Genomic DNA, 23,942 nt, shown 5'->3' on the forward strand with positions numbered 1-23,942 from the left:
CTATCTGGGGATGTATCTCATCCCTTAGAAGAATGAACGGGGAAGTGACCTAACCAGACCATCCCCAGGCCAGATGCACATTCCTGGGAACCAGAGGGTATCAAAATGAGATATAATTTAGGAAGAAAAGCTACTTTTCATAAGAACACATCAACACGGTTTGCTATACTTGTGTTCCCAAATGGGGAAATAGAAAAGGCCTGCTGTGCTGCGAGTGATCTATGGGTAATCAGGTTTCAGGAGGCTGCTCAAAACTCCCCCGGATAGTAAATTCTGAACTTCCTCTGTGGGCACACAATGACTGTTTAAACACTACATTTCACTATTATAATGAAGTTATCCTTGAGGAATTCTGACCCTGCTGGTTCGGTTAGGATGACTAAATCAATTCCAGCATGAAAGCCGCAGTGACTTTTTATCCCTGCTATGGATGGCTTTGAACAAACAGGATAAATATGTCAAATAGGGTCTGACAAGGAGCAATGGGAAAACAATGGAAACCACTACTGGGGGGTGGGGGTTGAACTTATAAATGATCAAAGACCCCCAAACCCCCCCCAAGCCCCTCCAGGATCTTTTTTCTCATGCCCAGGACTTTATATGAACCCCTAGCAGTGGCCTCCTAGAGTTGAACTAGTAAAATAACTGGACTAGTTAATTTTGTACCAACATAATTGTTTTTCGTTTCCTTATCTAGGCAGTTTTATTTCTGGTTAATGATCCCAGCCTTTCCCTGCAGGGGGAAAAATAGGAAAATGAAAACATTTTAGCACATTCTTTGTGTGACCAACAGCAATTTGTTAAACTCGTGTATGAAGTCATTAACTTTTAGAACAGTTCCCATGTTTAGGAGAGAACAGCAATTTCTTCCAGTCAGGTGAAGCTATTCTCTGTCCTCAGAGCACACTGGGTGCATTGTGCCTCTCTCCTTCTTTGGTCCTTGATATTATATTTCCATGCATGGCGTGGAAAGCCTTCCTTTCACCTGACCTCTCCCTCCTCGATAGATTCTCTCAAGTCCCACCTCCAGGATGAAGTCCTTGGTCCAGAGACCAAGGACTTGAGCTTACGTGGACCTCTTAACTACCATCGCCTTCATCATCTCTACCAGTTGCTCTCCTCCTTTGCCACCTACTTCTTAGGAGTCAAGAGTTTCTCGTTTCACATGAATACATCTCATAGTTTCCAACTAGACTGTTGGCAACCTGGGGCAGGGACATGTTGCAGAGTTGGTGAACAAAAAATGCCCTTTGGATAGGTCAGAAGGAAGAAGAAACCTTATAAGAAAGCTGGAGAGATAGTTTGGGCAGACAGAGCTTTCTTTCTGGGTTGGTTAGGCCTTCTTTATCTTGGAATTGCAATGTATGAGACAGGCAGTCACCTATCTGCTTATGAGAATTGAAGGCTGAGTTTTGCCAGGAATAGGGGGATAGGCTACAACTTATATTAAGCACTGGATCTATTCTGGGAAATAAAGTCTAATGGAATGAAATGGAATTATAATACACTGAAATAAAAAAGTATTTGCAGCAAATTTGGATTTTTATCACTATTACAAGAAAACTACCAGGAAAAGCTCAAAATATGTTCTCTTTACTACTTAGACAACAGATGGTAAACAATTTAAAAAGCATATAGGTTGTGTGGTACAACAAATCTGTCGTGCATTGGAAGAGGGTGGTATGTAAATTAATGGATTGCCTAAATAATGACTAGTGCTAAATTCAGAATATATGGGAAAAACATTAAAATCACTGTCCCCAAAATGAAGAAACTGCCAAAAAGTTGCTAGCTAGAAAAGGTGTTTTTCTCCCATTTTATTTGGTAATACATTTTCACAGAAACATGATATTATTTACAAATATACAGGTAAGAGACTGCTGGTCAAAAATCTTAAACTGAAGAGGTCATCAAAAATCAATTTACAAAAACCTTCAATTGTCCAAGGGAGATCCAGGGTGGAAAATTCTGGCAGCGCTTGTGAGGGTGGGGCTGGACAGAAATAAGGTTTTTCTGATCTTCCAATTCCAATAACCTCCTACAAAAGGAAGCTGTGGACCAAATGCTCAGAGTTCTCTGATCCACAGCTGCAATGAGGCAATGGAGACTGCTTGCAAAATCCCCTCCCACGTGTTCCCCTAACGAACGGTCAGTTCACTGGGTCTCAGGAGGCACTAGTTTGTATGTTTTTGGAAGCGGCAAGCATTGCTCTCACTTTGGCCATGAGATCCTGTTAAAAAGAAAGAGAAGGTTGAGAATATCTTCATTAGCTTTCCATTAAAACGAAACATGTTGGTCTAAATAACCATGGTAAGGAAATAATCCAGGTAGTGAAAGATTTCTGAAAAGGCCCCGGGTACAACACAAAACAGGGCTTTCTCTATGTGACAAACACAAGGAACTAACAGTGAGAGGTGCGCAAGCTTACACAAGAAGGAAATCGGAAATGGGGTCCTGGCTAACACTCTCCCACCAGATCTCTGCAGAATCCTGCACTGGTGCAATCAGGCTCATGATTCAAAAAGGGCTCAAGTAGGAAAGCAGAAGCTACAGAAAGACATAATTCACATACTTTATGGAAAAAAGTAATCTTAGGGGTAGTCACTGTAACACTTGTACAAAATCAGGAATATGCAGCCCACATCAGAAGTTCACATTGTCATTTTCCCTGCCTTGCAAAATTGATTTAAGAATTAAAGTGCTACAATGGACAGAAAAAAGGCTTTGTATACATAAAAGAAAGGTGTTAAAGAATTATACTCTGTCTCTTATGTTTATTACTGTGGACGAACCTGGCGTAATCTCAGTATCAACAGTCCAGGTCATCAGCCAAGCACACCTTTATTATTTGCTGAGAACCCTGTAATTAAGGTGTATAAACAAACCTTAGGTGAAAAGATGGGAATAGCACATAGCTGAAGTCGCAATACAATGATAAGATGCTTTCTGGTTCGAATAGTTGTGCTCTTACCTGAGTTATTTTACTTTGCACTGAAGACACAATTGCTGAAGAGATCTGACCATCTTTTTCCTGAGAAACTCCTCTGTGTTAGGAAAGATAAATGAAGACATTAAAAGGTATACTAAAAACAAGACTTTCTTGGGAAAATTAAGACATTGAGACAAATAAAAACTAAGAATTCTGAGACAGAAAAATTAAATCAAAATCCATTCATTAGGTAGAAAAAAGGTATTATTCACATTTACAAAAATGTTTAATTCCTTGAAATAATAAGTATCAGTTTAATTTTAAATGGATAGTGGCTAGTTAAGCCTACAAATCTTGACATGTCATCCAAGAATGGGGTGTGAAAAGTGGTTTCCTCTATTCCTTCTAAGAAAATTGAAGGCCAACATGATAAATTCAAAATAGGATTTCACATTATATTAGCATTTTAATAACTAAGAATTTATTAACATGAAAAAGAGGCAGGCAGGATTTTCAAACTCTACCATGAAGCATCTGCCACTTTATGCATCCTTATGTCCAAGGAATTTCTATAAACAGAGTAATTTCACCATGGTCTTTGATCATGAACACCCTAGATCAGTGATGGGCAAACTTTGTAAAGAGGAGGCCAAAGGAAAGGAAATGCTCATCTGTCAGTCTGTTTCTAAGGCAACTCTTTCAAAGTTTCACTGTATTGTATCCTCCTCATTGTATTTGTCAGATTAGGAATAACGTCTAGCGGCCAGATAGAACATTTCAGGGGGCCGCATCTGGCCCAACAGCTGTAGTTTGCTTGTCACTGGTCTAGATGCTCTGTTTTGATTTTTGGTTGAGCTCTGACTTGCAGTGGGTCCCTTGAAATGGAACTCTCCTGATATTTTCAATATAGTTATAATTTTTAAACCCTTCAGTGAGTCCTAGCGTAAATAAATCTATCTTTTGCTAATGTAAATATCTCCAAATTTTCAACTTGGTATTTCTATGCACATAATTATTTATGGGTATCATTCTGTACATTTATGACAAAAAAGAATGTCTTGATTTTGAAACAGAGCAGAGAACAGATTGAACCTATGTGCAAAGTGCTTAGCGCAGTGCCTGGCTTAGAGAAGGCGCTCTGTCAATGGGAACAGCAGCCATCGTCAAGTACAATCCAGTCCAATCTTCCCCTAACTTAATACGAGGCCCAGATCTCTGTCCATTTGCAGTGCTTCTCCAGCTGCAGTCCAGTGTGTGTAATGACCTTTTTTCATCTACCTTTTACCCCACAGTGGGGAGAGGCCCAATTCAATGAGGAAGCTTTAGAGCACTTCAGGGCTTCGGGTAACTGTCCAACATCAGCTGCAAACAGCCCTCTGGAGGAGCTCATCAGCAATGAACTCTTGTTTTAAGTGGCACCTGCAGGGCAAATCTTCCCCAGTACTGACACCCACCATCCTGGAGAATGTGTTTTATACTTGTTTCATGTTAATACCAGGCACATCATTAAACAAAGCGAAATCTCTAGGTTTTTTTCTGTCATGATAATTTACTTATGTGAGTGGGAGGGCCTCGCTAAGGACCATAACACTGCCTTCTAGTGTACCCAAACAAATGCTTAAAAAAAAAAATCAACAAACAATAGATCCAGAGAAATCTTCTATCTTGTCTTCCAGTCATTTCGTTGGCTATTGAGATGGGATTTGCTGCAGGAACTGTGGAGGCCCCTGCGTTCACTTTCATGTTTTTAAGCAAACCTTCAGTGTGATTAGACTCTTCTCCTAAAACTTGAAAAAGCAGGCAGGAAAATTGGACTTTGCTAATGTCTCCTCAGCCTCTCCCATCAATTCTTTTTTTTAAACCCTTAACTTTGGTGTATTGTCTCATAGGCAGAAGAGTGGTAAGGGTGGGCAATGGGGGTCAAGTGACTTGCCCAGGGTCACACAGCTGGGAAGTGGCTGAGGCCGGGTTTGAACCTCCCATCAATTCTTTTTTGATAAAAGTTCCATCCCTTTTATTTTCCTTCCCTAGAATATATAACATGAACAACAGACCTTCAAATGTCTTTCACTGTGTCTGTCACGTTCAGCACAAATTTCTGCTACGTTTGTGTGGCAAAGTACACAATCGCTTGTACTGTTTCGTTTTATCAGGGGCTAAAGCAGCAAATTATTCATGCCAGTAAGAAGCAAGGATCATTACAAACACAGCAGACCTGTTGCATTTGTAGATGTCCTCCTCTACGCTACAAATGTTCTTGGGATGCTTCAATTACACAGGATACCACATCAGGCTCCAGGCAGCCTTGATTTCTCCTTAACTGTGGCCTTCTTGATTAATTTTCTGTCCTCCTCTCCTGAGATGCCTTACAAAGAAGTCAATGATCTGAGTCAGCACTGCCTTCTTTTTGATAAGAAGAATTTTTTTTCTGATGGAGGCAGTCTCTTTATCTTGACAACTATTTTCTATTAATTAAACTTCTTTAGGAAATGATGTCTTTAAACTTTTGTTCCTTCTCTATTTTTCATAGTAATAGCTAGCACTCAGGTAGTGCTTTAAGATGTGCAAAGCACACGTTCACATCTTCCTTTGATCTTCACCAGTCTGAAGGCAGGCAGCTCTGATAACTCCCATTTCAAAGATCAGAAAAGTGAGGCAGAGGCAAAGAGATCATCCCGAGGTACTCTCCCCCTCTTTAGTGCTGCTCTTGCTGCTCAGATCAAATAGGTCAGGTTAGAGGTTAGTGTCTTCTTTTCATTCTGATTTTTCTTCTGAAATGTTCACAATAGCCTTTGCTCTAGATAAATCTATGTGATTTGACTTCAAAAGACAGGATGATCATGTAATGATTGTTAACGGGTAACCACTCATTTCTTGTCTAAGACATAGCTAATTATTTCTGTAGTCCAGAAGTTTCAAATTCATGATGTGAAGTTTCTGAGTCTTTAAGTCTTTGACTTTTTTCATTTTTTAATCCCAAACTGTACTTCCCAACACAGTTTTTGCTGTTGGTCTTTCTGCTCACTTTTGGACTGAAATTACGAATTATCAAGGTATTGATTTTGTCAAGCTCTCCAGAATTATCCCACTTCTCCATCAGCTGAGATGGGCATTGTTGCATAAGTTGCAAGTGACTTAATGGATATTTGATTGCTCATATTAAGATGACCAAGTGTCCCATGAAAGGATTTTTCTTGTTGCCTTTATGTGCCATGTATGATGAAAATAATGTTACTGCATCCTTTATTCATCTCTCAGAAATGTATGACTGCCATTTAGCTGAAATTTCTTTAAATTATAGTGAGATTGCCAAGTATAGATATGGTCCAGTTCTTCTAGTACTGTCTAGAATCATCAGTCATTGGACAAATATTGTATCAGGAGTACCAATAGTAAAATAACTTTTTGGAGACAGACTAAGAATTATGGTTTTTTTGTTTGTTTAAATTGCTCACTGCTCCTCTTTGGCTTCTCTGCCATACCACTACCTTGGGATGGAGGCTGTTGTATATGCTTATCTATTTCACAGGCAGTCCTGGGAAAATAAATCGACAACTCATGGCTGCTCTTTTGGCAGTGAGCTTCTCTGAACTTTGCTTTTTTGGTCCTCTTCAGATAGAAGAACTTAAACTATATAGTTAAAATATATACACACATGTTATATATTTATATTAAATATTATATTATATAATAAAGATATTAAATATTATATATTTATAGTTAAACTATAACTAGAGAACTATTACATTATTGAGAAAATTGATGTCATGTCATGAGCTCCCTCTTCTTTACACCTTATCCTGCATCCTCCTCTCCTCTGCTGCCATGTTCTCTAGAAGCCTGCCCGCCCCTCTGATGATCCTTTCTTTCTTTCCTTCCAATATTCTGTTTTCTCTGTCCACTGGATTCCTCTGCTCCCCATAAACATATAAAAGGTACATCTCTCTTCCCTTTTACAGCCAAACTTAGAAACAGCCATCTACAGTGGTAGCCTCTATACTTCCTCAGATCCCATCTACTTCTTAGTCCCTTGTCACCTGGATTCTAGCTCAATTCTTTTTTAAGGTGATCAATGATTTCCTAACTGTTGAAACAAATGGCTGTTTCTAAGTGCTCATCTTCTTGACCAATGTCTAGGGCTGATACTGCTGAACATCATCCCTTCCTCCTGGGTCCTTTCTCCTTACCAAGTCTCTTGGGACACTGCTCTCTGTTGGTTCTCTTCTTCACTAAGACTTCTTTGTGGGATTACCATCCACACCTCCTCTCTAATGTGTGGGTGTATCCCAAGACCTGATCTCATCAGCTTCCATGGAATTCCAATGAATTCCATCCATTCCTAAATTCCATTAGGATTTAACCTAATCCACAGGTTAAACAGCCTTTATGCAGATGACTCTCAAGTCAACCCATAAGCCCATATCTCTCTCGTGTTTCAGCTCAGCATCTCATCTTGGATGTCTTGTAAGCATCTCAAACAAACCATGTCTAAAACGGAACTCATTATGTTCCCCCTTGAAACCCACCTCTCTTCCCAACTTCTTTACTTCTGTTGAGGGCATCATCATTTCTAGTTACTCAGGATAACCTTGGAGCCAACCTTGACAACCCTCTACTTTCATGTTATCCTTTACTCACTATTGTCTCTTTCCTCATAGGACGACCATTCTAATTCTGGCCCTATTGTTGAGGGGTTAATGAAGCAGCTAGGTGGTGCAGTGGGCCTGTAAGTGACACAATGACTTGAGTTCAAATCAAGTCTTAGAAATTCATTAGTAATATGATCCTGGAAATCATTTAACTTGCTTGCTTCAGTTTCCTCTGTAAATCGAGGATAATAATAGCACCTATGTTACAGGGTTGCTGTGAGGATCAAATACAATATCTATAAAGCACTTAGCACAATGCCTGGCACACAGCAGGTGCTATATAAATGCTTATTTTCTTACCCCTCATCACTTCTTGCCTGGACAACTGCGACAGCCTATCTTGTCTCTCTGAGAGTCAGCCTTCCCTCTCCCCATCATATTCACAACTATGTAAGTGATAATCCTAAAGAATTGGTTTGATGTCATTACCTTGCCAAAGAGACAAACTGTTCTTGACTACACCTCCAGGATAAAATACAAGCTTTCCCTCATCTGTCTTTACAGACTGATTTCCTATTAACATCCTGTCCTGCTTCACTCCCAGTCAAAATGGCCTTCTCACTGTCCTCTTGGTATTTGTAACTCTCTTGTATGATCTAGTATTATAATCACCTGGTACATCTGGGTAGGTGCTATAATCTCCTTTTTAAGAAAAATTTTCCATGGTTACATAATTCATGTTTTTACTTTCCCCTTCACCTCCCCACCATAGCTGCCATGCATTTCCACTGGTTTTAACATGTGTCATCTATCAAGACCTATTTTCATATTATTGATATTGACCACACATGGGTGTGGTAGTTTCGAGGCTACATCCCCAATCATGTCCGCATCAACTCATGTGTTCAAGCAGTTGTTTTTCTTCTGTGTTTCCACTCCTGTAGTTCTTCCTCTTCCAGTTTTTGGCCACCACAAAAAAGCGCGGCTATAAATATTTTTGTACAAGTCTGTTTATCTATAATCTCTTTGGGGTGCAAACCCAGCAATGGCATGGCTGGATCAAAGGGCAGGCATTCTTTTAGCGCTCTTTGGGCATAGTTCCAAATTGCCATCCAGAATGGTTGGATCAGTTCACAACTCCACCAGCAAAATAGTCTCCTTTTAGAATACCCAAGTTCTACAAGGCGAGGCCACTTCTTCAAACTTTTTATCACCCTCCGAATAAAGCACAGTAATCTGAACATGGAAAACACATTTGCTGAATCCAGCCAGTACATCTCCAAAGGCTGACAAAGAAATGAGATTGCTATCCTACCCTTTGCCTTATCTAAGGGATCACTTTGAGGAATTTACACTGGGAAGGAATCCCTGTATTTTAAAATGAAATAAGTGCCCTTCCAGGGATGTGATTTGATGAGCTGAATGTTTTAAAGTGCCTCACTTCTCATTAAGATGATAAGGGGTCCAGTAACAATAAATTCATTGAGCATTTCCATCTACTGGTAATTGGTATCACACCCAAAGGGCCCAGCCTATGCCTAAGGTCCAGGATTTCTTTGCTCTAAGTTTTGGGAAAAGGTTGTTACCTGGAGCGCTCTTGGCTGGACTCTCTACTCTCCACAGGAGAGATGCTGGTTGAATGGGCCGAGTTCTTATGTGCAGCCTGTTTGCTCGGTGACACTGACTGAGACCTTGCCTTGGACTTAGGGCGGGACCGAGACCGTCTCTTCTTCTTTTTTTCATGGGGACTTCTGGGAAAAAAAAAAAGGCATTAGGCTTATTTAAAGACAAAAATTTATAGTTCAAATGAAGTACAAATTCAGGCAGAGCACACGGTCTGGTTTAGAATAATTTCTTTCAAAGAAAATGGCCCTTTAGTACACATTGTTTCAATTGTTCAATGTATATTTTTATTTTAAAGCTATATACCTTTACTCAATCAGTAAATTGGTGGCTTAAGAAATCTGTAGTAAGAGTAACCTGGAATAAAGACATTATTCTGTGTAAACAAGTTCTTCTAGAGAAGGAAACTTTTATTCATATCTGAGGATTTCAAGAAACACATATTTTCAGTCAAGGAGGTCTTTTTATTTAAGAAATGTAACATAATCAATCACCAAGGTTTATATAAGCTTTTGTACAGGCAAAGTTCCAAAAGTGTTAGCTGACTTGATTAATTTCTGATTTCAAGTTTCCTAAAGGAAAATGAAAATTATTCAGGTATCAGTCATACAAGGTTCGGTTTTTATTGTCACGCTGGAAGTGTTGAACTAACAATTTTAAGTATGACTTAAACCACTGTGAATAAATGGTAGTGAATAGCCACTGAAATATCCCTATTAGAGAGAAGGCCTGTGTATGAAGTCTTATTGTGGCTCCTAATTAGCTTTGTTTCTAGTTAATTCAATGAATATACTGATGATTAATCAAGTATCTACCCTTGTGTGGAATAATGGAATGGTAAATAAGACACTTTTCTACCCTCAAAAAGCTTACTATTACTTTTTTACTATACTAATACCTAATAGTGAAACTAATACATGCCAAGAACTGTCATGTTATGTGATGTGGGAGGTATAGTTAAATGGAAGCTACTTAGGAGCAAGGACTGCTTATATTTTATTTTATATTTTACCTGTCTTATTTTTCTCTTTGTAACTTAGCAGAATGTTCAGAATATAGTAAGTACCAAATAAGTAATTTATCACCCCCACCCCGACCCCCTTCCTGGCATCCCCAGCTCCTATGACAGTATTTTGCTGGGTTTTCAAGGGTGGTTCAGATTTTGTTAAAGGGAGATAAGTGGGAGGGCCCTTCATCTGGATGGAAGTCAATGCCTTAAAGAATAGCTAAAAGAAATGTTATTTTGAAGACTTGTTCTACACATCATAAGAACTAAATGGAGAGGTAACAGGAAATACTTTTTCAATGATTAAATCTGACCCAAAATACCATGGGCTACTAAGGCAGTTTGATCTTTACGACTGAATGAATTAAAGTAGAGAGTGGACGACTATTAAGTGATTTTATAAATGGTAAAAGGCTAGACCAGATGACCTCTTAATTAATCCTAACTCTTGATTTAATATATCATAATTTATTTCATTTAGCAAAGAGAAATTAGATTTGATGGTAGTTACTGTGTATTTATAATAACTCAATGATCACATAATACTTTAATAGGGAATTGTAGTAATCATGAGCCTTAAATTTCAAAATAATTACCAAAACGTTGTTAACAGAATCCTACCAAGTGGGCCATAAGAATGATGTAAAATGTTTTTCTCTTAGATTAGGAGATACATGGTCCATCCCCAGAGATGATCTGTGTGCCTGATGTAGCTCAGAATGCCGCCATGTTGGCTAGCAGAGCATCACAGGGATCAATCACACACTATGCAGTTGCTTTAACAAATTGGAGAGAGCCCTTTGAAAAAGATTAGAAAATGAGGACAGTATTGAAAGGGAACAGAAAAGCTGGTATACTTTGCTTTAGATACTCAATCTAACCACTGCTCTTTTTTTTTTTTCTGAAACACAACACTGCCTTTATCGGTATCATATATATGACAACCTGGAAACAGACAAAGTATAAAAGTCACACACATAAACTGAGGTATAATAGCAACTAATAGCTTTTGTTTTTTATTGGACATTCAGTTCCAAAGATGGGTCTTCTTTCTCTAACCAGGGAGGCACTCCTTATAACAAAAAATAAAAAAGTTCAGCAAAACTTGCATCTGGTAAAAGAGGCCACATTCCAATCCAGAAGCTTTCCCTAAATAAGGGAGAGTGTATCCTTAATGCTTTTCCAGGGCCAAACTTAGTCATTATAAGCTAAGAGCCTTTATCAGTGCATCTTTTCCGCTTCTCTCCCCCCAATTCTGGTTATTTTAGTTTCTTTCTTCTGAAAGTTTTCTTGATTTTTTTCATATTTATTGTTTCTTATCACATTCTATTCCATTCACATTGCAGGATTGGTTTAGCTTTTCATTGAGAGCTTGGTAAATCTATTGCTTCTCATTCTTTGCTACCAACCAAGTGCTGCTATGAATATTTTGATGTCTGTGAGACCTGTCTGTCTTTTATTTTCTGGGGTAGATACCAAGCAGGTGGCTCTCTGGATCAAATGCTATGAACATTTTCTGTCTTTTTTTTTAAAAGCATAATTTCAAATTGCTTTCCACAATGGTTGGATTATTAATTCATAACTCCTCTGACACTGACCACTTACATATTTTGTCACTTTGGGGCAATTTGGGCTATGAAAGGTGAGGCCTTAGAGCAAATGATTTATTTAACATAGTGTCAACATGAAGAGTTACCAGAGAAAAAGACTATTAAGCAGAGTGTGGTACAATGTCATCCAAAACCGAACTTCTTCAGGGATGACTGCAAGTTAAATTAATAAGGGAAGCCTTGGTTTCTTTGACTGTCATTAAATTAGGCCTGAAAAGGAAGAAGGGGGTGAGATGAATAGAATAGTAATTTAAAAGATTATAAAATAAATTCCAGGAATATTGTTCTAAAAAATAGGCTTCAAAAAGCTATATTTGGGGTTGGAAAGTGCTATTTGATATTTGTAGTATTCATCCCCCCAATTATTCAGTGGTTATATTAATACCAAAATAAACTACTATTCATTTAATACCCTTGTTAGGTAGTAATGGAGACATTAGCCTCATATTAAAATGTTAATTTAGATAACTGAGACATGACTATCCCAAGGAGTATTGCTTCCCCATCTGCTTCATCAAATCTCTTCTTTAAATATCTTAACCTTGAAACCATAGATATCTAATTTTCTCATTCATCAACAGTTCAGTTCTAAATGCTTCTTTCTCACTATGTTGTCAGTTGCATATTTAATTTTTATACATAAAAATCTAAATACATAAACTGGCAAACTTCAGGCCTGACTTTTATTTGCTACACACCATGAAACTGCTCAAGGGGAAGGGAATTCTCATTTATATAGTGCCTACTATTTTCCAGACATTGTACAAAGACATAAAAAAGAAAAGAAAAGAATATCTCATTTGATTTTCGCAGCAACCCTGAAGGTAGGTGCCATTATTATCTCCCATTTTACAATTGAGGAGAAACTAAGGGAGGCTTGTCCAAGGGCCTTAGAGCCAATAAGTTTCTGAGGTCATATTTGAACTCAGGTCTTCCTGTTTCTGGACTTATCACCTACCAGCTGCCCACCTATTTAGAGAAAAGCAATGATAAGTAATGAAGGCAAAAGAACTCTGGCAGAGAAGAAATAATGGGATTAGGACATTCATTCCAAGAAAAAAGTCATAAGTTTCAGTGCAGTAGTCCCAACAATGTAGGCTCCTAATAAATGACAAAAAAATGACAAAAAGGTGGGAGGCTGGAGGAGCGGTAAATTATTGTATTGGTCCAAATATTTTTTCCCCTATCTTGCCCTTGCTTCTCACTCTTTTCCTGCAACCTCATCCACACTACAACTCCTAATATACTAGATGTTCCTCAAGATTTTGTCCAGGGCCCTCTTCTCTCTCTCTTCACCTGTTTTCCTCAGTTTCTTTACTGGTAAAATGGGGATAATAATAGCACCCACCTCCTAGGGTTGTTGTGAAGATAAAATAAAACCATATTTGTAAAATGCTTCACACAACTCCTGGCACATAGTAGGTATAATATAAATGTTGGTTATTATTATTTTTGTTACAAACCTCATCAGCTGTCGTGGATTTAAATATCAACTCTATGAAGAGAGCTCCCAGATCTATACATCTAGCTGCATGCTCTTCCCTAAGCTTCAATCCTGCATTATCATTGTGCATTGGACATTTCAAACTAGATGTCCTAGGGAAAATACAACACATCTAATCTGACATCTTTGTAAGGGAACCCCCTCCCACAGGGTCATCTGATCAGCGTCTCTGGACGTCATGTGAATGCACAAGTGATGCATCCGGGCCAAAAGAAAGGATAAAAGAGGGGATGTGATCTCTCTTTCCTTGGACAGTGGCGGTGGAGGATTGTGGCTGAGATAGCCATGTGGAGAGTCATGTGGTTAGAATTAGACTAGAAATAGGCTTAGATCAATCTCTACCTATCTGCTTTCTCTATTTCAAGTGAATATTCATAAACTCTATGGAAACTAAGAACCTGGAGTTTTAAATTTAACTTTTAACACATCATTATCTTTCCTTCTAAACCCTATCTTCTTCCTAACTTCCCTAATTTTGTCAAATGCACACCATCCTTTTGGTGTCTCAGGTTTATAATCTTGGCATTATCCTTAATTCTTCAATTCTCCCTCATACCACATCTCCAAACAGTTGCCAAATCTTACCATTTCTACCTTCACAGGATCTCTTACATCTGACCCCCACACCCCTTATCTCAACTCATACAGCTATCACCTCAGTTCAAGTCCTCATCACTCTTACCAAGATGACTGCAACAGCCTTCTAATCCATTGTCCTACCTCAAAATCTTTCCTCTCTCTAATCCATTCTCCACCTAGATGACAAGGCAATTTTTCTTAATTACAATTATGGACATGCTACTACTCTACTTAAATTCTGGAGGCTCCCTATTGCCTCTGGAATCACATGTAACCTCCTTTTGTTTGGCATTTCAAGTCCTACATAACTTAGCCCTAAGCTACCTTTCCATCCTCACTCTTCATTATTCATCTTTTGTGCCTTTATTGTACTAGTTGCTCCCCATGGTAGGAAAGGATTCTCTCATCACCTCTACCTTGCAGAATCCTAATTCCCATCTAAATCCAATTCAAGCATCAGCTCTAACATGAGACCTTTCTTGGTCACTCCATTCCTGCTAGTAGCCTCCCTCGCCAAACTATCTTGTATTTTTTTTCCTTAACCCTCACCTTCCATCTTAGAATCAATACTGTGTATTGATCCAAAGTAGAAGAATGGCAAGGGCTAGGCCAGTGATGGCAAATCTTTTAGAGATGGAGTGCTGCCCCCTACCCCCCAGATTGTGCCATGTCTCCCCCCCATGCTGGGTATATTCTGCCCCCACCCTCATACCCCACACAAGGGAAGGAGGAAGCACTCTCATTGGTTGGTGGGCAGAGGGGTAGGTGATGTGAAAAAATGTATACAAGGAGAAAGAGGGGAGCAGCTCCACCCGAGCCCCTCTGCCTTTCTGGTAATGAAATATAGGGAGGGAGGGTGGCTGAGTGCCCATAGAGAGCATTCTGTGTACCATCTTTGGCACCTAGCACATGGTTTGTCATCATGTGCTAGGCAATGGGGGTTAAGTGACTTGTCCAGGGTCACAAAGCTATGAATTGTCTAAGGCCAGATGTAAACCCAGGATCTCTTGTCTCTAGGCCTGGGCCATCTACTGAGCTACCCAGCTGCCCCCTACCTTATTTTAATTTTGAACTTTTTTAGAGTTAAAAAAATGCAACTAGACAAAAGTAGAACTCCTCTGCTCATTAATCCCTTGGTTTCTTATTCTGTGGCTGGAATGTTCCAACTCTAGATTTCTCCCACCAGCCACCTCTGTTTGCTCCCAGTTTATGTCGCTGAATAGAGCTGGAGGGAATTATGAAACTATGCTGACTGGGTCCACTACAAATTTTTTATCTAATCTCAACTTGGCACTCACTACAGTAAGGTGAACATTCTACTTGTCTCACTAATCAAAATTTGCTACTTTTCTCTCACAAGTCTGTTTCAAAGGCTTCCCATAGCATTCCAACCTTTTTGGCTGACTATTCATGGAAAATTCTCTTTTGTCCCCTTTTATCATTCAAATCTCTTTTCCCCACTCTTATTTCCTCCTTTACTTCGGTCTTGAAGAGGTGGCCCATGTCCATTTCAAGGCAAAATCCCCAATGGCAGTGGTGTGTTGTATGATGACAGTTTTAAAATGTAACATCTATGTTTTATTGTATTTTTATTTATTTTGTTAAATATTAATTGGAATTACATTTTTTTTGTTTGTTTTTAAACCCTTAACTTCTGTGTATTGGCTCATAGGTGGAAAAGTGGTAAGGGTGGGCAATGGGGATTAAGTGACTTTTCCAGGGTCATACAGCTAGAAAGTGTCTGAGGCCAGATTTCTCTAGGCCTGACACTCCATCCACTGAGCCACCTAGCTGCTCCTACCAATGGTCTCTTAATTGCCAGTTCTAGTGCCCCCCTCCCCCTTCTCTATACTTCTTGATCCCTATATAGCATATCAACCATTTCCTTCTCCAAGAACTCTCTCGTTTGAGTTTTATCCTTCACTCTCCTGGTTCTGACTGCTCCTTCTTAAGTCTTCTTTGCAGGAACCTCTTTGTGGTTATAATGCCACTAACAATGAATATATTTCTCAAGGCTCTGTTTCTGAGCCTTTCTCTCTCTCTTTTTTTCTATTACCTCACACCATAATCTCATCAGCTCCCATAGTTTCGATTACCACCTCTATACAGATTATTCCTGGGTATATAATCTGATCTAGTTTCTATCCTTAACTATTGTCTCTCTGGACAGCTGGAACTGGATGTTCCACTGGTAACTTAATCTAAACATGCTCAAAATGGACTTATCATCTCTTCCTCCAAATTCTTCCCAACATTTCTATTATTGCTGAGGGTATTACCATAGGTTCAGAACCTCAGTATCTTCTTGAACTTTTTTTCTATTAATAGATTTAATTCACAAATGTCCTAGCCCTTTCTTCTCCCCACGCCCCCTCCCCATAGCATAGAAAATATGTCTGAGAAATACAGACATATTTATATGAATTATGTCATGTTTCTGCTCTTCAGTTCACTCTCTGGAGGAAACAATTTTTTCAGTGTTGATTCTTTTCTCTTGGTTCTACTCATTTCACTGTTCATTATCCTGTGTAGTTCTTTCCAAGTTAAAAAAAAAAATTAGCCTGCCCTTTATTTCTTATGGGCATCCCCTCAATTGCTTTGCCACCACCAAGAGAACCGATATAAATATTTTAGAATATACAGATTCTTTTCTTTGTTCCCCTGGTCTTTTTGGAAAACAAATCTAGCAGTTGGGTCTAAGGGTATATACACAGTTTTATAACTCTCCAGGCATGATTCCAAATTGCTCTCCAAAATGACTGGATCGGTTTACAGCTCTACCAACAGAGAATTAGTGTCCCTATTTTTCTATATCCCCTCCAGCATTTGTCATTTTAGCCAATCTGATGAATGTGAGATGGTATCTCAGAACTGTTTTGGTTCACATTTCTCTAATCAGTAGTGATTTAGAGCATTTTTTCATATTTATATGCGGCTTTGATTTCGTTATCCGAAAATTGTCTGATCATCTCTTTTGCCCATTTATCATTTGGGGAATGGCTCTTATCTTTATACATTTTACTAAATTCTCTCTGTTGTTTGTTGTATGTCTGTTCTGTTCCACTATTTCTTAGCCAGTACTGGATAGTTTTGATAATTGACTGCTTTATAATATATTTTGAAACCTGATACTGCTAGATCTCTTTCCTTTACATTTCTTCATTAATTCTTTTGATATTCTTGATCTTTTGTTCTTCCAAATGATTCCTGTTTTTATTTTTTTCTAACTCAAAATAATTTTTTTGCAATTTAACTGGGATGGTATTGAATAAGTAAATTAGTCTAGATAGGGTTGTCATTTTAATTATTTTGACTGTGCTCATCCATAAACAAGTAATATTTATTCAGTTATTCAGATCTGACTTTGTTGGTGTATAAAGTGTTTTATAATTATGTTTATGTAGTTCCTGGGTTTGTTTTGGCAGGTATACACCCAGGCATTTTATTCTATCTGTGGTTATTTTAAATGGAGGATCTCTATCTCTTCTCTCTCTCTTAAAATAAAATTATTTTTATTGTCATGCAAAATACACTTCCATATTGGTCACTGTTCTAATTAAGAGCAAACTCATACATAACCAAAAACTCAAAATAAAATCATAAATACATTGATGTGAAAAATGACTCCAACAGTTCTCTGGAGGTGGATAACATTTCCCATCCTAAGTCTTTCAAGATTGTCCCAGATCATTGCAATGTTGAGAGTAGCCAGTTTTCACAGATAATCACTATATAATATTGGTGTTATTGCATACAAAACTTTCCTAGTTCTGCTTATTTCACTCTGCTTTAGTTCCTGCAGATCTTTCCAGATTATTCTGGAATCATCTTGCTTATTGTTTCTTATAGCACAACAGTACTTCATCATCAACATTTTGTTTAGCCATTCCCCAATTGATGGATGTTCCCATAATTTCCAATTCTTTGCCACTTCAGAAATAGCTGCTATAAATATTTTTGTATAAGTAGGTCCTTTCCCCTTTTTAATTATCTCTTTGGGATATAGACCCAGTAAGTGGTATTCTTGGATTAAAAGGAATACATAACTTTATAGCCCTTTGGGAATAGTTCCAAATTTCATTCCAGAATGGTTGGATCAGTTCACAGCTCCACTAACAATTCATTAGTGTCCCAAGTTTGCTACATCTCCAACATCTACCACTTTCCTTTACTATTATATTGGTCAATCTGATAGGTATGAGGTGGTACTTCAGTGTTGTTTCAATTTGCATTTCTCAAATCAAGAGTGATTTAGAATTTTTTCACATGATTATTGAAGGTTTTGATTTCTTCATCTGAAAACTGCTTGCTCATATCCTTTGACCATTTGTTAACTGGAGTCTCTATCTCTTCTTGCAGGACTTTGTTAGTAATATGTAAAAATGCTAATCATTTATGTCAGTTTATTTTATATATCCTGATACTTTATTAAAATTATTGGTGGCTTCAACTAACTTTTTAGTTGAATCTCTAGGATTTTCCACATATGCCATTATATCATTGGCAAACAGGTAGTTTTATTACCTCTCTGCCCATTCTAATTCCTTCAATTTCTTTTTCTCCTCTTATCACTTGCATTTCTAATGCGTATATTAAAATAATATTGGTGACTACAGTATCCTTAATTTACTCTTGATCATAATTATAGAGAAGGCTTATCCCCATTATAAATCACAGTTGCTGATGATCTTAGGTAGAGGTTTTGTATCATTTTAAGAAAAAACCCATTTATATCTTTGCTTTCTAGTGTTTTTAATATGAGTTTTTTGTCAAAGGCTACAAAGGCGGCACCTATTGATATTACATAGTTTTTATTACTTTTGTAATTGATAAAAATCAATTATGTTGATAGTTTCCCTTATACTAAAACACCTCTGCATTTCTAGTATAAATCTTTTTTGGTCATAATGTAAAATCTTTCTGATATATTATTGTAGTCTCCTAACTATTACTTAATTTAGGATTTTTGCATCCATATCATTGACAAAATTGATTTTTCTTTGTTTTTGTTCTTCCTGGTTTTAGTTATCAGCACCATATTTGTTTTTCAAAAGGAGTTTTGTAAACTCCTTCTTTACCTATTATTTAAAACAATTTATTTGAAAATGGAATTAGTTGCTCTTTAAATGTCTAGTAGAATCTATCTGGTCTTGATGCCTTTTTTTAGGGAAGTTCATTTATGGCTTATTCATTTTCTTTTTCTATAATAGGTTTATTCAGACAGTCTATTTCCCCTTCTGATAGTCTAGCTAGTTTATTTCTTGGTAAGTATTCTTCCACCTCTTTTACACAGTTAAATTTGTTTGCATATAACTGAGCAAAATAACTCCTAATAATTGCTTCAATTTCATCTTTATTGGTGGTATATTCAACCCTTTTTATCTTTAATACTGGTGATTTGGTTTTCTCTCTCTTCCTCTACCCCCACTCCTATTAACCAATGGTTTATCTATTTTTTTCTTTCATAAAGTCAATTCTTAGATTTAGTTATTAAATAAATGGTTTTCTTACATTCATTTTATTGATTTCATCTTTTAATTTTTAGGATTTCTAATCTGGTGCTTTGTTGGGAATTTTTAATTTGTTCTTTTTCTAGTTTTTAAAATTGCATTCCCAATTCATTGATCTTTTCTTTCTCTAATTACTTTTACTGTATTCCATAGATTTTGGCATACTGTCTCATTATCATCATTCTCTTATAAGGAAATTATCGTTTTTATGATTTGTTCTTTAACTCACTCATTCTTTAAGATTAAGTTATTTTGTCTCCAATTAATTTTTATTTTTTGTTTCCGTGGTCCCTTAATATATACAATTTTTTATTGCATTAAAAGGATGTGTTAGGTATTTCTACCATTTTACATTTAACTATGTTTTGTGCCCTGATATATGGTCAATTTTTGTAAAAGTGCCATGTACCGCTAAGAAGAAGGAATATCCTTTTCTGTTCCCATTCAATTCTCTCCAGATATTAATCATATTTATTTAAGATTTTACTCATGTTTCTGACTTCCTTTTTATTTATTTTGGTTAGATTTGTTTAGTTCTGAGAGAGGAAAATTAAAGTACCCCACTATGTCTGTATGACTGTTTTGTTAACTACTTCGATCTGTGATTCAGTTTTTCCTTAAAAAATTTGGATGTTATAACATTTGGCACATACAGATTTACTATTGATAAAGCTTCATTATCTATGGTAACTTTTAACATAATACAGTTTCCCTGTTTATCTTTTCTGATCATATCATGACTTTTGTCATATATCACAATTGCTATCCCTGCTTTCTCTGTATCAGCTGAGGCATAGTATATTCTGTTCTAGGACTTTATTTTTAATTTATGCCTGTCTCTCATTTTTAATTGTTTCTTATAAATAATATATTGTTGGGACTCCATTCTGTAGTCCATTTTCATTTAGGTGGGTGAATTCATCCCATTCACATTCAAAGTCATAATTACTAGTTGTGTATTTTCCATCATTCTGTTTTTCCTCACTGTCATTTTCCCTCTCTTTTTGCTGCACCCCTCCTCAGATGCCCAATTTCTTCTGCTACCTCTCCAATTCACATCCCTTTTTAGAACCCTTCCCTTATCCTGTTTGTCCTCATAGTTCTGAATTGGCTCACCTTTCTAAAGGTCTCTTTCATGTCCCTTCCCCATTAAGTTTTTTTTTAAACCCTAATATCTTTTTGTATATATCCTTCTATATCAATTTTATTTGTTACAGGGCTAGGCAATGGGGGTTAAGTGACTTGCCCAGGGTTACATAGCTAGGAAGTGTCCAAGGCCAGATTTGAACCTAGGACCTCCCGTCTCTAGGCCTGGCTCTCAATCCACTGAGCCATCCAGCTGTCCCCCCCGCCCCCTTAACTTTTGGTTCTTATTCTACCTGCCTTTCCAAAAGTCCCTTCCTTATCCCTCTCAATTGAATCCTTCTATTTCTTGATATGAGTTAGATTCTAAAAATCCCTCCCTTATCCCCTCAACTCACCAACTTATTTCTTGATATGTACTCCTTCTAGGTATCTCTCCCTTTTCTTATTCCTTTTCTTCTTTACTCTTAAACTATCCTACATTCTCTTAGTCATTCCCTTATCCTGTTTCTTTGTACATTAAGACTTTTATCCTTCTAGTTTTGTATGTTCTCTCTTTAACCCAGATCTGATGAGAGTAGGGTTCTAGTACTATCAGTATCAGCCTTCTACCCCTCTTCTCTGGCAGTCCTTCCATTTTTTTCCTTTTATATAAAATGATTGTTCTATTTTACCTCTTCCTTGTCTATTTTATTATTATTTTAGCTATAGAACTGTTTTTTCTCACTGTTTGTGTCTTTATCTCTATGGTCTTTCAAAGTATCCAGGTAATGATGTCATTCTTATGGGTTAAAGACGACATTTTTCATGTAAGAATTAAACAATAGGATTGTTTATAATTGGTCTTTCCTATCTTCACATGTTTCTTATAGATCAAATTTACCACTGATTTCTGATTTCTCTCCCTAAGTACAGTTGAAACTCCTTTAGTTGATTTTTTTTTAAACCCTTGTACTTTGGTGTATTGTCTCATAGGTGGAAGATTGGTAAGGGTGGGCAATGGGGGTCAAGTGACTTGCCCAGGGTCACACAGCTGGCAAGTGGCTGAGGCCGGGTTTGAACCTAGGACCTCCTGTCTCTAGGCCTGACTTTCACTCCACTGAGCTACCCAGCTGCCATTAGTTTATTTTTTTTTAAAAATTTTTTCATTTTTTTTAAAACCCTTAACTTCTGTGTATTGACTCTTTGGTGGAAGAGTGGTAAGGGTGGGCAATGGGGGTCAAGTGACTTGCCCAGGGTCACACAGCTGGTTTAGTTTATTAAATATCCATTTCAACCTTGTATAATTATGTTCAGCCTTGCTGGGTATATTATTCTTGGTTGTAAACCCAGTTCCTTTGCTCTAATGTGTTCAATCTTCATATGTTGAAACTAAGTCCACAATTTATTTTTCTTGTTGCTTATAGTATTTTCTTAACCTGGGAGCTACAGAACTTAGCAATGATGTTCCTGTGCATTTTCACCACAGGGCCTGTCTGTCTCCCTATACTGCCTCTCCATAGTCTATTTTCCAGGTCAGTGGTTTTTCTGATGTTTCATAGTCTCCTCTATTTTTTCATTTTTAAAAACTTTCTTTTATTATTTCTTGTTGTTTTAGGAAGTCATTAGCTTTCCCTTGTCCAATTCTAGTTCTTCATGAATTATTTTCTTCTGTGAGTTTCTGGATCTCTTTTTCCATTTGAGTGCTCTTTCTTTCAGTTTCCTTGCATTGCTTTTATTTTTTTTCTAATTTTCTCTTAGCTTTTCTCATTTGGTTTTGCAATCCTTTTTAAAGATCTTCTAAAAGCTCTTTTTGAGTTTGTGATCACTTATTGTTTTTCTTTGCTGTTTTAGAAGTAGGTATTTTTCCTTCACTGTCTTCTGAGTTTGAATGCAGTCTTCTTTGTTCCCATAATAGCTATCAATAGCTGGGTTCTTTTTACTCTTTTTATTTTAGTGGTTCTTATTTCCTTCCCACTCACCACAGTTCCACCAGTGCAAGCAGACAGCTTACCTCCTTCTATGGCAACAACCAGGGACTCCACTCTCCTAAGGGTGACCCCAGTCCTTATTCTTCCTTTCCTGATGCCACAGCAGCCTGGGATAGAGAAGGTTTCCAGCCCATGTGCTTGGGCTCCCAAGATCCTTCCCAAGTTTAGCAGAGAGAAGCTGAATGTCCTGTCCTCAAGGGCTTGGCACCCAAGACTCTTTGGTGTCTGCTTAGTCAATCTCCAGCTTGGGTGAGCAGTGGTCTCTGGAGCCCAGGCCACAGTTGGCACAGATGCTCCCAAGGCCCTCTTCCTGCCAATTCTAGCAGCATCCTGTAGGTTGTAAGCAGATAAGGCTGCTGGTCCTGTTCTCAGGGTCTGCCTTGTTGAGTCTGTGTTGTCTATATTTACATTTTCTGGTGGGACTCAGGTCAGGGAAGTTGGAGACCTTACTCCCTAACTGTTCATGGCTATTTGGCCTCACTCCTGATTCTTATCTGTTTCTGTCATTTTTAGCAGTGACTCTATGGAGTTATCTTTGGTTTGTGGGGGTATTAGGAGGGTGAGAGAGCGTCACACTCTATTCCACTTCCCTTTGTATCCTTAGTATTTGAAACTATACCTAGCACAGTAATTAATTGACTGATAACAAATTAAAAATCATATGCCATAAGTAGTAAGGCCCCCTGAGGGGCAAGATAGGGGGCAGCATGTGCCAGAAAATTTGAATCACCATTACCACCTTGACCATCCCAGAGATAGCTTTGCTAATTATAAAATGTTTCCATGAAAACAATAAAAAAATTATAGCTGAATCTAGTAAAGTACACAAAAGATGTGTATAAATTCAATGACAAAACATTACTTGACAAAATAAAGAATACCATGAATATCTGGAGAAATATTTAGTGCTCATGGTTGGTCTGAGTCATAAAATATGACAATAATACTGAAGTTTATTTATACTTGTAATGCTATAAATCAAATTGTCAAAAGAATATCTCATAGAACTTGATAAAGCAGAATCATCAAAACTATCTGGTATTTGTTAAAAAATAGATAAATAGAACAATCTAGGAAAGGAATAATCAGAAACAATTGAAATGATGAATGGGATGAATATTGAAAAGCTAGGAAAGAACCACATAAACTGATGCAGAATGAAATAAGTGGAGCCAGGAAAACAACCTATACAATGATTAAAATAGCAATAATGTCAAGAATAACTGTTCACACACAAAAGTGAATGTTAAAAAATTATAAGGAACATCCAAGGCTCAAAAAACACAAGATGATACTTCTCCCCTCACTCCTTTGCAGATGTGGGGAGTTGCACAGTATAAAGATTTTAATTTTTTTGATGTCTTGATCAATTATGCTGATTTATTCTTTTTCCCTTAGAGATTAATAGCTAAAGTTGAGTATAGAATGATTTTTTCCTATAACAAAATAACTGATACTCCTTTAATAGTGGGTATATAAGGATTTGTTTGGAATACTATGAAACAGAACATCACAACTCCAACTTGTGCTCTTATTGAC

General features: G+C 37.4%; 1 protein-coding gene across 3 annotated transcripts in view; it reads right to left on the bottom strand.

The window, feature by feature from the left end:
- Window positions 1-1,785: 1,785 nt before the first annotated feature.
- The window catches only part of LOC123244579 (splicing factor SWAP), a 119,586-nt gene continuing 97,429 nt past the window's right edge, over window positions 1,786-23,942 (bottom strand). For all 3 annotated transcript variants that reach the window (XM_044673102.1, XM_044673093.1, XM_044673111.1), the window contains 3 exons: window positions 9,105-9,269; window positions 2,972-3,044; window positions 1,786-2,230 (listed from right to left, as the gene is read on the bottom strand). In XM_044673102.1, coding sequence (XP_044529037.1) covers window positions 2,165-2,230; window positions 2,972-3,044; window positions 9,105-9,269 — 304 coding nt within the window. In that variant the 3' untranslated portion in view covers window positions 1,786-2,164. The remainder of the gene's footprint in view (window positions 2,231-2,971; window positions 3,045-9,104; window positions 9,270-23,942) is intronic.

Source organism: Gracilinanus agilis, chromosome 1 (assembly GCF_016433145.1).
Source record: "Gracilinanus agilis isolate LMUSP501 chromosome 1, AgileGrace, whole genome shotgun sequence".
Lineage (NCBI taxonomy): Eukaryota > Metazoa > Chordata > Mammalia > Didelphimorphia > Didelphidae > Gracilinanus > Gracilinanus agilis.